Genomic DNA, 17,249 nt, shown 5'->3' with positions numbered 1-17,249 from the left:
AGCCTCAAATACTGAATATCACAGGCAATGAAGTCTAGTTAGAAAAGCACCCAGATCTGATTTTCTGCTTTGATAGTTTTTCTGGTGGATCTAATCTCACATTTCTAGGGATCCCACTAACTCTTCTCTATATCCCCTTCAAGTGCTTTTCCTTGAGCCTTTGTCAGGTCATTTTGTGTAGTGCCATCCCTCTGCTACACTCTGTCAAGTGAGTGACAGCCTACTCTTGAATACCCAGCACAAATGTCACTACCTCCAAAAAGCGTGCCTTCTTCAATTTCAGTTACATCTGCACTTTTTCAAGAGAAGCTATTTACTATCCTAAGCCCCCAGGTCACAACCATTGTTGCACTGCAGTTATTTGCGTATATATCCAAAAGCCTCAAAGAGTCATTCGTTCTTGGAAGCAATAGCTTTGCTTAATTTCCTATGTGGTGCCTGCATATATGAATACTTAAAGTACTCAAAAATTATATACCAAGGAAAAGAATTAGTCCCAAGGAGAATTAGTACATAAAATCCTCCCAGTCTTGTGTCCCTGTCTGACAGACTGATTAACTACCAGTTACAAAGGCAACAAAGCAATCAGTGCACATATAATCAAGAATCAATAGGAACTTAACGGGCGCCTGGGTGGCTCAGTCAGTTAAGCATTTGCCTTCGGCTCAGGTCATGATCAGGGTCCTGAGATTGAGCCCCATATCAGGTTCCCTGCTTAGTGGGGAGTATGCTTCTCCCTCTCCCTCTGCCCCTTCTCCTTGCTCTTGCTCTCTCTCCCTCACTCTCTCTCAAATGAATAAATAAAAAATCTTTTTAAAAAATCAATAGGAGCTTTCTAAAATAGATGGAGAATGCATTACTCAAAGCCCATCATCTTAAGCATGAAACTGTTCTGAGTTAGAAATGCTACTTCTAGGAATCTATCCTATGAAAACAGATGTGGTCAAAAATTTATATAAAAGATGGACACTACAAAGTTGTTTTTAACTGCAACAAATTTGAAACCCAAATATTTAACAAGAAAGAGTTAAACAAAATATTTCCCAGATATCAACTGGACTATTTATCCAGCCATAAAATACTTTCAGTTTATTTTAGCATGTATACTCTTAGCCTATCATTGGCATGGAAATTGCCAAGGATACAATAAAGGAAGCAACAGATTAAGCTGTACTGTATTGTTAACTATGCTACTAACTATAAATTTATGATCAGAAAAAAATAAAAGGAAATACCCAAAAATGGTAATAGCATTACTAGAAAGAGAAGACACAGATGATTTTTAATACTTTTCCCTATTTTCCACAATACATGGGTTATTTTTAAATGGTGCTACATAGTAAATATGAGAGTCATCATAATCCACTTTGGAAAAGTCCTGAGTGTTTAAGAATCAAAAACAAGGGCATATTTTTTTAAGTCGAGGCAAAGCAATCTAAATACATCACCCCTTTTCAAAGGCTGGTCACCTGGTGGCGCTTAGAAGCTAAGGTTCAGAAGGTCAGAAACGATGTTTTCTATAGGATGTACAGACTATAGCAAGAGGGACATATTGCCTATGAGATGAGCAATATGGCGCAAGTTCCAAGCCCACTAACAACACCCTCCTTACCTGTTGGGGAGGCGGATTCTCTTGATAGCATAATTGCAGTCATCTACTTTGTTTCTGGCTTCAAAGACGACTCCAAATCCACCACGACCCATGCACTGAACTGGTTCAAAATCTGTTAGATAGCTTAAAAAGAAAAAAAAAAAAAGGAAATTTCATAAGGTAATAGTTCAATCTTACTTTATGATAGATATATAAAGAGTACATAGACTCAGTAAGCCTCATAAAACTTATTTGAATAGATTGTAGTTTAAATTCTACTACTAGCATTCTTTGTTCTTCTGTTTAAATAAATGAAGCAAACCCATTCTAACTTCTTTCTAGGAAATTTATAAAAAATAAAAAAGCTACTGTTTATTGGGAATTGCTTATTAATCACTTGTTTTTATAGCAACTGTACTACTGTTCTAACCTGTCCAGCATTTTCCATCACCTATCAAAATATTCTATCCTTCATTCTCTAAACTTCTGCCTTCTGTTGCATTCTGCACTCAATTAGAAAAACACAGCTGAGGGGCATCTGGATGGCTCAGTCAGTTAAGAATCCTGCTCTTGGCTTCGGCTCAGGTGCTGATCTCAGGATCCTGGGATCAAGCTCATGTCAGGCTTTGCATTCAGTAGGGAACCTGCTTGAGGACTCCCTCTTTCTCTCCCTCTGTCTGTCCCCCCACTTCTCATTGCCGTCTGTTGCATGCACACTCTTTCTCAAATAAATAAATAAATCTTAAAAAAAAAAGAAAAGAAAAAGCACAGCTTAATTTTATGTCAGTCTCTACAAATTTTATAGAAAAAATGTAATCAATCCTATTAAGTATTTTTTTTTCTTTTAGCCAGAAATCTTTCTAGGAACCAAAGCTGTGTGAAACCCGCTGGGTGGCTTCATGAGTCAGTGTGCTCACCACCAGAGGAATTCAGACAGAAGCTAACTCCGCATCTGTGACTTACAGGCTGACACACACATTGTAGCCTCGTCTCCCTTCCGCGCCTGACTTCTTCACTCGGCGCTCCAGATTCCAGCCCACTGCACCAGGCTCTCTCCCAGCTTTGGGGCTTTTGCTTCTGAGATGCTCTACTGAGATGGCCTATTTCTTTGTACTTAATGAACCTCTATTTTCCCTTCATTGTGGAACCTTCCTAGACCTGTCTCAATGTTCTCACAGCACTTTGCACATAGTTTTTTGAACTATTTAAACATAATCTCAATAGCTTGCAGCTCTTTGTACATAGCTCGCTCTCCCCGCTGCCTCTGTATTGTGGGGGCCTTGAGTGCAGGAAGGCATTCGTGCTTCTTTTTGTATTTCCAGAGCTTGGCCTTACCTGTCAAGTGGAAGGTCTAACAAATCTCAGTCAGATAATATATGAAAAAATAAATGAACGCATGCACACTCTAGAAATTGCTCTTCTAGCCATATGGGGGAGAGTTGAATTCAATTATCTTTACTGTCTCTCAAAAGGCTAAGTTTATTACTTTAGGATTTGCACACTCATATTCATTTAGTAGTTGGCTCAGCTGGTTACAGCACAGAGCTGAGGAGAAGCAATCGATCCCAATCCTCTGTGGGCCAATTACCTTCACAGAGAATGAAGAACGATAATCTGTGTCCCTAAAAATAGCTAGTCAGGGAACTTCGGTACAGATCCATCTCCCCAACTACAAAGCTCATGAAATTCACATCCTACTCCTGCAGGCCCAATTGCATTATTGTCTTATAATAAAGAAAATGAATACGCCTTCTGAAAAGAGAGACATCTTATATATATGATTATAGACTCTATAAAATGAAAGTATCATCTTGCCAAAGGTCCCAACTCAGGATGACCAAGTTAAGACTTGAATTCATGACTGAACCCAGAGCTCAGGTTCTTCATGATGCCCACCATATAGCAGGCATTCAATAAACATTAGGCATTAGCATAGAGCCACCTGGATTTGAAAAACAATCAGCTGTACTCACCACATTGAATAAAGTAAAAGGAAAACTAAATCGAATTCAATTGCAGAGTACATTATTCCAGTTCTCCTCACAAGAGCCTTATAGATGTAAGTTTATTCACTCCACCTACTCCTCCCTGTCTTTCCCTAACTCTTCCTTACTCACAATTTAAGGTTCAATGAAAATGTGACCTCGTATATGATGCCCTCTTGAATCATTACAACCAGTGACTAAGTCACTTAGTTTGCCTCTTTCTTCTTAGCTGTTTGTTTAGTCCAGTATTATCTTCCCTCATAGACTTTAAGCCCCTCTGGCACAGGCCCAGTCTTTTTATTTCTCCCAAAGCCAGAAATAAATGTCCTGTGCTCGGATGTTCAGAGTAAATGCTGAATAAAATGCTGAATGACCCGGGAATGGCTTCGGTGGCGGATTACCTCATGAGAGCTGTCAGGTCCCTAGTTTCTCCCTCTCTCTGCCTGCTGCTATTGCCAGCCACTGACATAATTAGTCAGCATCTTTATCAGAAAGGGGACTAAAGCCTTTGCCATTTCTTAGTCACCTGGTAAATTCTGCTCTGGGAAACTTGTAGCCAAAACAAATGCATTACAGTCAATTCTCAGCTTGTGGTAATACAGTATGAATGCACCTTAGATAAATTATGTCTATACATCATCTAAGTACCACACATTTTTTCACTGTAATTTTCAATCTTTTCTGTCATAAAACCATTACCCTATATATTAAGCAGTAAGGTTCTGTATCTCTTCCTTGTCCCCATATCACCAAGCACTAAGTATGATACCAAAACAAAGGGAAAATGTATCAAAACAAAGGGAAAATGTAGGAATAATCCATGTAATATGAAAAGGGAAACACAGCTCCACTTCCTGTACCACAAAGCATGAAAACCAGTATGCCTGACCAATGCTAACAGATTCTCTACTTTTATTTTACCTTCAAATTATTTGAATTGCCTACTTTTTATGTGACTCACCTCCCTCTTCTAATTTAAAAATGACCTACTGGTGTATTTCCTCCCATTTTTCTACTTCTTATCTAGACAGAATAAAGACTAAATAAATAATTGAAGATTAAGTAATAAATAGAGATTTAATCATACTCTAATAACACAGTAATAATTTGGTTCTGTTCATACTAAGCCCAGTACACAATACACCTTTGATAATAAAGTTATCTGAATAAGAACTTAATTTTGAACTTCTGTAACACTATTTTTATACCTCTTAGGGTACATATCACTGTGAATAAATTTAAGTTACTTCAGGGCTAAGTCTATGTTTTACTTCCCTGGATATTGACACATTAAAGGAAAAGTTAAACAAGATCTTAATGATCAAGAGGTCATTTCTTCCTTGATTCAAACAGCTGTCACTAGAAGCTGTAGTAAACACGTACATACTTTATATATGACAAGACTCTTACCGTGATACATATCCAGAATTTTTTATGTCATTCCAGCTACTGTCCTTAGCTTCTCCATTGACAGAATCATATTTACTTTCAGTCTGGCACTGAGTTTCAGATTCCTTCCTTTGCTAATAAGGTGGGGGAAAAAATCACTATCAAAGCTGAACTGCAGTTAGCTAACAATCTTAAACTATAAAATAACACTTAAAAAATAAATAACAGGGACAAAAAGAAAAGTATTATTAGAACACAGAATACAGCATTTCCCTCGTCAATGAGAAGTGAAATGGGAGGGGTGAAGGCCAGATGGGAACAGGTTGAGAAGTGAAGGGGGTGGTAAGTCAGGAGAGATGAGAGGATGGGTAACACTGACTTCATGGTGAAACTTAAGTAAATGTCCCCTTAGCCCCCACCACCCACACTATATTCCCAACAATCTGAAATACAATAGATTCTGAAAAATGTCTTACTCTGTGAGGATGAGGATGGAAAAGTCTACGCACAATAAAAGTTGTTGCTATGATACAAAACAGAATAGTTCCAACTATTTCTTTCCACCAGTGTAAGAGGAGGACAGGATCCTTTTTGCGAATGTTCTTGCTGTAATTTGGGTTATCGAGGAATCGGACTGTGATCTGTGTGCTCCGTTTGCTCCTCTCCCTCTTGTAATATGGTAGATAATAACCATTATCTTCAAAAACAAACATAAAAATACACATAAAAACAAAAAACAAACAAAAAAATAAAACAATACAGTCTCCTTTAGTTGTTTTCAATTAGCAATAATCGCGCCTCGGATAAACCTCATTGGCTACGATACTGCCACTGCGCAAAGCTCTCCTTTAGTTGTTAAAAATTATCTATTTTCCTGTGACTTCTATTACTAATTCCTTTTATTAAAGTTTCATCTCTTCCTTAGCACTTTTCAATAGCCTCATTACCCTACTTTTTCTTTTTTCCTACACAAACATATTTTCCTTTATTCCATAGCATCATAGTTTTTGTTTTTTGGTTTTTTTTTTTTTTTGTACTGAATAATAAGACTAGCAAAAAACCTTAAGGGCCACCTTATTTGTTACCTCATTAATAATCCAGTTCTTTAAATGCAAGAAAGAATTAGACAGAACTCAATCTTCCTTCAAGGTTTTTAAGCTTTACTCTCATTTGGCATCAGTGATATACAAATTTTACCATAAATTATTCTTTGCAAACTCAGAAGAAAACTGCTCTAACAGTCTCCTTGGTTCATTTCAAGCTGTCAAAAGGAGGCTGTCCTAGAAAGTGGCCTGTTTGGCTTCTATTTTGTAGTACGTGGACAGACTACATAATTCTCTCTTATCTTGTATTTGGATCAGCATCAGATAAAGACTGTTGCTTCTAGGTCAGAGTCCTGTGTTTTTGTCAATTTAAATTTTACAATAACTTCCCATTACTGGCATCTAAGGTGAACCCTTAAGGAGTCTCTTTTTGTCTAATGCAGACTGACAATTTTTTTTTTTTTATATCTAACTATTCAAAGTCCTTCCATGGCTGAATGTATCCTAACTTTAAATACCCTGGAATGTATTTCCGGTCAAATTTCACCTACTCTCGACTTTTGCACTAATTTCTCTTGTTGGAGGACAAAATTAGAATCCCCTCATTTTATAGTGTTTTCGTTTAGCATTATAGGAAACACCTATTTTCTTCATTACTCAGGCTGATATTTTACAGATTACGTTAAACAGGCTGATAACTAAATGAAAGCTAATCACAAGAATTAATGCTTACTGAACACTTACTATTTGCCAGACACAGTGCTAGTTAAGATTATACGTACATTATCTCATTTAGAAGTTATAAGAATCCAATAAGTAAATATCAGGATTACTATCCTTGCTTTACAGATGAAGGAACCACGACGCAGTTAAGTTAGGTGTGCCCAGCCTAGTATGTGGCAAAACTGGGATTTGAACCCTGGAAATCTAACTCTGGAACTCACACCTTTGGCCACCATTCATACTATTTCTCCGAGGATATTTTTGACCTTCCAAATGACTACCGTTCATTTGAATTCTACTAATTAATTTCAAATTAATAAATAAACTAAGAGGAAAAATGAAACTCAGCATTTTCAATGCAAGCTTCATCACACTTACCATATGGGTACTGCAAGATTGAAAGTGCGCCATTACTGTACTCTTCATGAGAAAACTTATCGTTACTAAGACATTTGTCAAATTCATCAGACCCTACCAAGACAGGAGTTCTGGAAGGAGAATCTAAAAGAAAATGGTAAAATCTTAATGTTAAAACTTCAGTGAAAATGCATGTACTTCATTCATTCAAAAAAACAGGTTTTCAACCACAGTTCTGTTCAAATATGTTAAGTAAATGGCTCAAGGTTCCTTCCCCTTGAAAAGCAGTCTTTTAGTGGGTTAAAGCCTCTGCCTTTGGCTCAGGTCATGATCCCAGGGTTTTGGGTTGGAGCCCTGCATCAGGCTCCTTGCTGAGCAGAGAGCCTGCTTGCCCCTCTCTCTCTGCCTGTCTCTCTGCCTACTTGTGATCTCTGTCAAATAAATAAATAAAATCTTTATAAAAAAAAAAGCAGTCTTGTAGAGATGAGTCATTTAAATAAGTAATTAAAATAGGATGCGACATGTGCGATAAAAACCATATGCAAGCTACAGAAAGATAACTGAAGGAAATATGTGGCTTACTGTTTGACTTCAACTCATTTAAATGTCTCAAAGCATATGATGTAATAACCAGATAATGTTTCATAAATATTCTTAAACAATTTTTTTATTGAATAACAGAGAGAGAGAGAGCATGTGAGCGAGCACAGTGGGTGGGGAGAGGGAAAGGGAGCGAGAGAATCTCAGGCAGGCTCCATGCCCAGCACAGATCCCAAAGTGGGCTCAATCCCAGAACTCTGAGATCATGACCCAAGCCAAAATCAAGAGTTGGAAACTCAACCAACTGAGCCCCCAGTGCCTTTGCTTCATAAACACGAAACATGTGCCTTTGTTTCATAAATATTCTTTTTTTTTAAGATTTTATTTATTTATTTGACAGAGAGAGAGAGAGAGCTCACAAGTAGGCAGAGAGGCAGGCAGAGAGAGAGAGAGGAGGAAGCAGGCTCCCTGCTGAGCAGAGACCCCCCCCCCCCCAATGCAGGGCTCTATCCCAGGATCCTGAGACCCATAAATATTCTTATTATGTTAAGAGCTAAGTGATACTCAGTCATAGTCAGCGAATGGTTAAGAGTGTTTCTATGTTGTCTAGAGAAATACTTTATTAACACTGATTTCTTTAGAAGCAGCTGCTGTTTTAATGAAATCAATTTGTAAAAGATAATTCAAATTCCCTGACATCTGAAATACCTTCCTAGTGTGTCAGAAAATAAAGAGTATGTAACAGTTCTAATCTCTGTGGTACTCAATACTAGGACAAAGACAGTCATGATAAGACCTCTGAACACCTCAATAATACTACAAAAGTTCATGATTCACTTACGAATTAAGGGTTTCCATTTGATTGTTGGCAAAGGCATAATTGCATACTCATTATTGACAGATTCCAAGGCCTTGGGACTTGTAGGAAACTTTTCTGAAATTCTGACTGATGACTGTAGATACAGCTGACCTCGGAACATTCCTGAATCAACGAGGACATTGTCAATTATATTTAGAATCAAGCACCAATTTTTTCAAAAAGGTTCATTTTCATTTAGTACAGTTAGATTCATTCATTATTTCTTCATGTGCTTCTTAACTCTTTTCAAAGAAGAATCAGGCCTCAAATACTCGAATGCAACTCAAAGGTTATTTAACAAAAATAGGAAAGGAAAGTTATACACAAGTTACAATGTTTCTCACTAAATAGTAATTGTCAATAGTTACTGGAACACTTCCAGTAAGGAAGTTCAAATAAATCACTGGACACTTATAAAACTAACAGCCTAGATGAAGTAACTTTCTTTTTAAGGAAACCAAAACACCTGCAATTCCAGAGGTACTGCTAACACATCAGTTAAATACTATCACGATACATGTGTGACATGTTATTCTTCCAAATGCTTGTATTTCATTGAGACTGAGGAGTGGGTAGCACACTGTCAGAGCTTAAAAGAATTTTATGAGTATCTGACCACCAACACTAGTGCAAATAATGAGCCTCAAAGGTTTGCACATTTTATTTTGTAAAAGCCTCCAATTGCTCAGGCACACAAGAATTTTGTTACTATTTTTCAGATAAGTTATAAAGATACATAGAAAAAAAACCATAATCTTTAAGGGGGGGCAAATTGATGTAGATGTAAATACAAATGTAGAAAGTTTTAGAATCTGAGGATATATGAGTAATTCATAGCATGTTGTATCATGGAAACATTTCTAAGACTTTCTAATAGGGTCTCAGAGGAAAAGAATATATCAGAGTAATTCAAAGTTTCAGAATTGGATAAATGGAAAAAACCCAGCAGGAATGGAAATCAAAGTATAAATCTTAAGGGCAATCTAAGTCAGGGAATGTATTTAGGAATTAAAACTGCTATAGGCATACTTGAGGTAGAAAAGAACAATGCAGGAGTAAAACCTAAATGTCATTAAGTCCTATCACTACATAAGAGACATCTACTCACCCAGGTAAACACTGTTTTCTGTGGCTCCTCGAGCAGCTTCTACAATGTCTTCTTCATCTTCTAAAACTTCATTGTTAGATGCATAACTTGTATCATCAAAAAGACTGATGGGAATGACTTTTCCGTCCTTAACCAACCAAGCAGATGCAATGGGAGTACAAAACTAAACAAAAATAGAAAAGAAATTTTACAATATTTCAAGCAGTATTTATGTAATTCAACTCCTAAAATGGCATTTAAAAACCACAAATTTTAAAATTTTTTCCGGATTTTCCATGTATAACTGATAAATAAAAATGTATAAATTTACAGTATACAATGCCATATTTTGACGTATGTATACATTATGAAATGATTAGCACAATCAAGCACCTAGGTGGCTCAGTCAGTTAAGCATCTGCCTTTGGCTCACATCATAATCCCAGGGTCCTGGGATTGAGCCTCGCATTGGGCTCCTTGCTCAGCAGGGAGCCTGCTTCTCCCTCTCCCTCTGTCTGCCTCTCTGCCTACTTGTGCTCTCTCTCTCTCTCTGTCAAATAAAATCTTAAAAAAAAATCTACCCTCTTCATTTCACAATGTATATGCATATCAAATTCTCATGCTATACACCTCAGTTGGTTTAAGTGTCTGTCCGACTCTTGATCTCAGCTTAGGTCCTGATCTTGGAATTGTGAGTTCAAGCCCTGCATTGAGATCTACTCTAAGCAAATTTCAAATATATAATATAGTATTATTAACTATAGTCACCACACTGTACATTACATCTCCAGAACTTAATTCATCGTGCATAACTGAAATCTTGTACCCTTTGACCAACATCTCTCCATTTCTCCTATCACCCCCCCGCCAGCTCTTGGCAACTACCATTCCACTCTCTGTTCTGTGAGTTCAACTTTTTAAAATTCCATGAGTAAGTAAGATCATGCACTATTTATCCTTCTATGCCTGGCTTATTTCATTTAGCATAATGTCCTCCAGGTTCATCCATGTTTTTGCAAATGACAGCATTTCCCTCTTCCAGGCTGGATAATATTCCACTGCGTACATATACACACCCCATTTTCTTTATCCATTCATTTACTGATGGACACTTGGGCTCCTTCCATTATCTTGGCTATTGTAAACAACAAAGCACTGAACATGGCAGTACAGATATCTCCTTAACATACTGATTTGACTCCCTTTGACTATCTTCCCAGAAACGGGATGGCTGGATCATAGGGTAGTTCTCTTTTCAATTTTTTGAAAGCACCTCCATACTCTTCTCCCCAGTGGCTGCACCACTTCACACCCCCAGCACCAGGGCACAGAGATACAAACATGCTCACCAGCACTTGTTTTCTGTGGTCTTTTTCAGAAGAGTCATTCTAATAGGTGTGTCTTTTTTAAAGCACTTCTTAAAGCATAGAGAACGGGCTAACAATCCAAAATGACAGTTTTTTCCCTCTACCCAAAAAGTCTGGACAAACCGGAAAAGGAAAAAATGTATTTACAAATGTTCAGTGGTCTCTAGTACCTGGTATTCCCATTCCAGATGTCCTCCCTTCTTGCTAAACGCCATAACCTTCCAGTCAGCAACTGAGACCTTTATCACTGTATCCATCATGGCAGCTTCCTGGTCTTCCACATCTGAAATAATTTTAGACCCTTCTTTGTTCCCACTGGGCTTTAGGGTGCTTTCAATAAATCCGGCTCTAGTTTCCATGTCTGGAATATACCGAAGTTCAAAGTGGCCAACACTGAAATTCCACCTTAAATTTACAAAGGTTTATTTTAGAAATTTACACTTAAGTAAATGGACCAAATAATACAGAACAGTTGTACGTTCAAGAAGCAAACGCTAAAATGTTGCGATGAGAAAAAGAAAAACTCAACAGCATTTTCTGAAGTGCTCTGCTGGTTTTTGCCACAAGAGGGCATCACTTCGTTCTGATCCTTTAGAAACAATGTTTCTAAGTTATAAACCAACAATGGCTGTGGGACAGATTTTCCCTCAAAAATTAACAAATCACATTTCCAAATCAGAGTGATTTTTTCCAGACACACCAAAGTCACCTTAAAATGAGGGTAGCAGCAGTCTGCTTTCTTTACTAAAGTCTGCACACATTTCATTCAAGTGCAAAGAAATTAATACATTCCAATAAACCAATTACACAGCAAGTTGAATGCATCAATTTTGTATTTATATGAAAACATAGCCCTGAAAGGCAATATCACCCAGTGCACCAAGCCTGAAGGTCATACCACCTCAGTTCCAATCTGAGATCTCCCCTGAGATCTGGCAAGTCATCGAACCTTTCTTGTGTTTCAGTGTCCTCATTCATAAAGTGGCAGTAATAATGTTTCCACTATAATCAATATACAGAAAAATCACTTAACTATTGACAATATAAAAACTTGTCATTTAGATATAAAATGGCTTAATAATCCTGACATCTATTAAAAAAATATACTTAAGGAACACTGATCTTAGACCCCAGACTCTTCCCATTCTGGTGATTCAAAATTCTGTTAAGCTGGACATCTGTTTCTATTGGTGGCTGGACACCTAGCAAATACTTAAGGAAACAAAATCCCATCAGGATAAAGAAGGTCAGGTTGCCAGCAGATGCAAAGCCCTATTCACAGTCCAGTGAACATAGAAATATTTTCTTAACTGAGTTTGAGAAAACAGGAAAGGAAACTGAATTATATTGCATCAGATTAGACAAAATCTGAAAGTTTGGTTCACTTTCAAAAGATAGAAAGATGAGATCTCAAATGATTTTTACTACAGCAAGTTAAAATTTAAAGAAGTTTAAAAAAAAAATCCAGCATGTGATTTAGGACCAGCACTTGTTATCTAATCAAATCATATTACTTTTTAATCACATATTTAAATGTAAAAATTACATAAAGAATTCATTACTTGAAAAGGGAAACAAAAAGCCACTTGACCAAAATGAAATGTGTTCTAAAAATGGGGTTGTCAAACACACTGTGAAACTACTTACTAGACAGAACTACAGAGTTAGAGACCCACGTTGAAATAAAGCACATTAACTTTGTCTTAAGAGTGCTCTGCATTCAAAGAACTTTAATCAGTGAGGTTGTCACTGTATGGGCCTCACCTGGTTACTGCCTCCAGAGCCTAGGGTGAGTTTCAACTCAGAATCTGTTAAAAATCATGAGACCATTTTTAATTTAGGGCCTACATTTCTCTTAAAAGAGTTGTATGTTTTAAGGACATGAACAGAGTTCAGGAAATCTACATAAAGGAAAATCAGATAAATTTGGGGTTTGCTGAACTTGTAATTATCAACAGGAACGTTCTCTGAACACATACTTCTCATTGCCACTGCGAGGTCCGACAGCTCTGACAGTTTTCTGGGAGCGTTGCAGAAGAAGGATGTCTTCTTGTTCCATATCATCATTATCCCATTGGCGACAACCCAAAGCTGAACAGATGTACCTCACCTGAAAAGACAGAAATAAATTTTGTGAAGAATATAAGTTACAGGAGATCAGAGACATTAAAAGAATCAAGATAATTTGTAAAAAATTGTGATCTCTAAGAAATACCCAAGTATTAAGAAGCATCAGTTAGACTACCAACTCCTAAAATGAGTTACTTAGAACCATAAAGGAAACAAGAAATATTTAGTTCAGGGAATAATTTTAAGGATTTAGATAATTTTAGTTTTATTTGGGGCATTTCTATGGAATACATGAAAAGAACAGAACCAGTTGTGATCTCCTAGCAATAATATTAATAAAATTCCAGGTGAGTTTAAAAAAATCAGCCTCAGAGTTTCCATTTGATGGAAGTACTAGGTTGTTTAAAGACTTAAACCTTACCAAACAGATACTATATTTAAAAGTGCCTCCTTCAAAAAAAAAAAAAAATGCCTCCTTCAAATCTTCATTAGAAATAAAAAGGAATCTTCACATGATCTGAACTAAAATCCTCCCAGAAAACAGCATACCTGCTAGACTACCAGAAATTTGTAGCAGCACATCAAATCAGAGAACCAGATGATTGGGTTCAATCCCACTGTTTTACAAATGAGAATACTGAAGGCAACAGAGGATCCCAAGGCCTCCTCAGTACAATGCTGATGTGGGAAGTGGGGAAGGCAGAAAAGCATCAGCAAGAGCAAGGAGGGGCTATGGGCCTAACACTTAGATAAGGAATCACTAATGTTCGAAAAACTCAAGGGTCAAAAGTCATTTTTCTATTCTTCCCTGCTTTAGTCTTAAGTCTATATATAAAATACTCACATATCAAGGGTAAGGGATTAAAAAAAGATTTTTACTTTTCTTCAAAGGATGTTTTTAGTTATTCCTAATAAGAGATCTATAGTATAAGACCCAATCTTAGAAGCAGATTATGATTGTATCCTAAAAACTAACATTAGAGAAAATCTAGGTCTTAATAGTATAACTTTATCATCAGACAGACCTAAGTCAAATTTAACCTCAGACATTTCTGAACTTTTTAGTCTCAGTTTTCTCATCTGTAAAATGAGTACAACTTTCTTCTTGGATTACAGGATCAAACTAGATAAATAAATTGGTAGCCATTATTCTTATCAGGATCATTAATATTTGGAGAAGTCCTCATCTGTCCAAACGGAGACAAAAATGTATGACCTTTAAGAATATTGTAAAGATTTCAAGATAATGTATGTAAAATGCAACTGAAATACACTAGACATTATTTATTAATTCTCTTCCTCCTGCTATTCCTGGCTCTGCTGTTCATTCTGTTGTCTTGGATACATTTAGTTTCCTTAATAATATTTTGCTCTTTCTACTTTGCAGTGTTTTTATTAAAACAAATGATATCCTTGGGGAACAAATAATAATAAACCTCAACCAGTAATAGCATAGCTTAATACATTATTTTTTCTATCCCTATTTATCTGATTTCTCCCCAAATAATTCAACATTTTCACTCACCTTTCCACTGTATGCGCTGAGTCCATATGTCGTGAGAGACTTTCCTCCAACCAAAACAACATCATCTCCAAATTTATAAGAAGATTCAAGAAGTGATTCAACTGTAAAAGGAACTGTTTCCATGCTCTCACGGTCCCGGTCCCATTGGAAGAGGTCTCCATCCAGAGAAGGAATGATCATCTTATTCCCAAATACCTAAAACAAAAGCTAACTTTTAAAGGCATAATAACTTTAGTAACTAAGAGCTGGAGTCTTGAGCCTGACTTTCTCTGGTCTCCTTCAACAGTATGCGAGTTGGGGTGGTTCATCAACCAAAACACAATTTGAAACAATGGCCAGTCGCTCCCGGGGCCTACATATAATACTCTAGCATTCTCAAACTGCTTGCTATGGGTGTCCCATAATGCTAAGCGAGCTGCCAAAAGGAAGTTTTATAATCAAGTGAGTTCAAGAAGGGGTTATTATAGGAGTTCTTGCAGCAGTTAAGATGCTAATGTACGGGGCACCTGAGTGGCTCAGTTGGTTAGGTCCTGCGGAGAAAGTAACATCTGAGCAAAACCTTAACTTGGGGGAGTTAACCATATCTGGGGAAGAGCCTCTGTAAAGACCTTAAGGTGCAAGACAGTCCTTCACGTTGGAGGAAGCACAAGGAGCGGGAACAAGGCTATGGGGCAAGGGTGGAGGCATGGAGAGCAAGAGATGATGATGGCTCCAATTCAGGCGATAGCACTGGAGGTGTTGCAGGCAGTCAGATTTGGGATATAACAGGAAGGCAAAGCCAACAGGATGTCATGGAGGAGTTCCTGTATAGTATAAGCAAAAGCACAGAGTTCAGGATAACTCTAAAGTTTTTGGCCACGAACATCTTGTTTCTTTTTTTTTCTTTTTTTTTTTAATTTAAAATATTTTATTTATTTGACAGAGAGAGAGAGATCACAAGTAGGTAGAAAGGCAGGAAGAGAGAGAGAGGGAGAAGCAGGCTTCCCGCTGAGCAGAGAGCCCGATGCGGGGCTCGATCCCAGAACCCTGAGATCATGACCTGAGCTGAAGGCAGAGGCTTAACCCACTGAGCCACCCAGGTGCCCCCGAACATCTTGTTTCTTGAGAAAGAGTTATTAGTACATGGCTTTGTAACATTGACCTTTTGGCGTTTAAAAATATATGCGTCTTGATTCACTTCAGCTAATGACACAACTATTTCCCTGACCAGGCTCAGAACTTTGGGAAAAAGGAATATAAAGAAGTATGAGTTTAATAAACAAACAAACAACCCCCCTCCCCCACAACAAGGGGCACCTGGGTGCTCAGTCAGTTAAATGTCTGACTCTTGATTTCGGCTCAGGTCATGATGTCAGGGTTGTGAGATCGAGCCCTGTGTCCAGCTCTGGGCTCAGCAGGGAGTCTGCTTGAGATTATCTCCCTCACTTTCTGCGTACCCCCCCCCCAAATAAATAAATGTTAAAAAGAAAAAGTCCAAAAATGATCTTAACTTTTTTTTACAGTAAAATTTCTCTATGTACTTCTTTGTTTCTCAAGTAGAATCCTATCTCAAAGGGATACTTACCTGAAAATGCCCATATAGTCACTACAAGTGCTTATACATCCTCCCTTCCCTCTAGCTTGGCCCCACACCTCGGGATTCTCAAGGGCTGGCAAAAAATCACTCTTCTCATCCACTTCTTTCATCTTCTAGTTCAAAGCCCTGTACCTTCTGCCTGAAATATTGTAATAGCCTCTTTACAGTTCTAAACTGGCAGTTTCCTCAATCTAAACTCTACGGTATCTTCTAGATTAATCTCTGAGTCAGAGTTAAGCTTGTTAGGACTATTCAAAAGACTTCAACAATTCTCCATTATCTTCTTATTAAAGACCCCAAATCCCAAGTCTGACATTTTCAAAGTCCTCTAAACATGACATTTTCAAAGTCCTCTAAACATGACCTCAAACAACCTCTTCCTCCTTGTCTTCCACTTTTCCCCACATGGGCAGAAATCAGGTCTCACCTCTTAGGCGTGATATTTAATATAATATTACTGTTATTGTTCAGTGATGTCATTGTCAAGGTCACCTCTTCTCCCTGGAACACCCTCTGGTACCAACACTGCCCACTGAAATCCCAGCTGGCCTTCAAAAGCCTCACTTACACTTTTGCTTTCAAGTCCAAGAAAATTTTTAGCAGCGTAAGGTTGCTGACAAAGATCTCCCAGTTCCTTAACACTGTACTTATTGCTGTAACTATAAACTGAGATAGCATTACGTTCTCAAAAATTGTTTACTGTGCCTCTACAGTGCCTTTCTACAGTTTTTATACTGTGGCTATAAAAGCAATGCACCCAAACTTAGTGCCCAAATTTTGTTTTCCAATTCCACTGCCCACTGAAGGAATCAAGGCTTCCTCACAGAAATGTCTGATTCCAGGGCTGGGGCATGGGAGGGAAAAGATGAGACTTCAACATCTTATTATTCCAGAGAGTAAGGATGTGCACAAAAAAGAAGTACAGGGACACCTGGGTGGCTCAGTTGATTAAACGTCTGCCTTTAGCTCAGGTCAGGATCTCAGGAGCCTGGGATCGAGTCCCACATCAGGTTCCTTGCTCAGCGGACAGCCTGCTTCACCCTCTGCCTGCCACTACCCCAGCTTGTGCTCTCTCTCTGAAAAATAAATAAATAGGGGCACCTGGGTGGCTCAGTGGGTTAAGCCTCTGCCTTTGGC

General features: G+C 37.8%; 1 protein-coding gene and 1 pseudogene across 1 annotated transcript in view; both read right to left on the bottom strand.

Moving 5' to 3' along the window:
- Positions 1–17,249, bottom strand: part of EIF2AK3 (eukaryotic translation initiation factor 2 alpha kinase 3) — a 63,602-nt gene that overhangs the window by 14,485 nt on the left and 31,868 nt on the right. Inside the window, exons 3-11 of the mRNA XM_047745473.1 lie at positions 14,537–14,731; positions 12,921–13,051; positions 11,112–11,346; positions 9,596–9,758; positions 8,470–8,610; positions 7,110–7,232; positions 5,442–5,662; positions 4,987–5,099; positions 1,613–1,735 (exon numbers count right to left, since the gene is read on the bottom strand). Coding sequence (XP_047601429.1) covers positions 1,613–1,735; positions 4,987–5,099; positions 5,442–5,662; positions 7,110–7,232; positions 8,470–8,610; positions 9,596–9,758; positions 11,112–11,346; positions 12,921–13,051; positions 14,537–14,731 — 1,445 coding nt within the window. The remainder of the gene's footprint in view (positions 1–1,612; positions 1,736–4,986; positions 5,100–5,441; positions 5,663–7,109; positions 7,233–8,469; positions 8,611–9,595; positions 9,759–11,111; positions 11,347–12,920; positions 13,052–14,536; positions 14,732–17,249) is intronic.
- Positions 5,693–5,808, bottom strand: LOC125110104 (uncharacterized; annotated as a pseudogene).

Source organism: Lutra lutra, chromosome 9, assembly GCF_902655055.1.
Source record: "Lutra lutra chromosome 9, mLutLut1.2, whole genome shotgun sequence".
Taxonomy (NCBI): domain Eukaryota; kingdom Metazoa; phylum Chordata; class Mammalia; order Carnivora; family Mustelidae; genus Lutra; species Lutra lutra.
The sequence above is the reverse complement of the archived record's forward strand: the minus strand, read 5'-3'. Positions and strand labels throughout refer to the sequence as shown.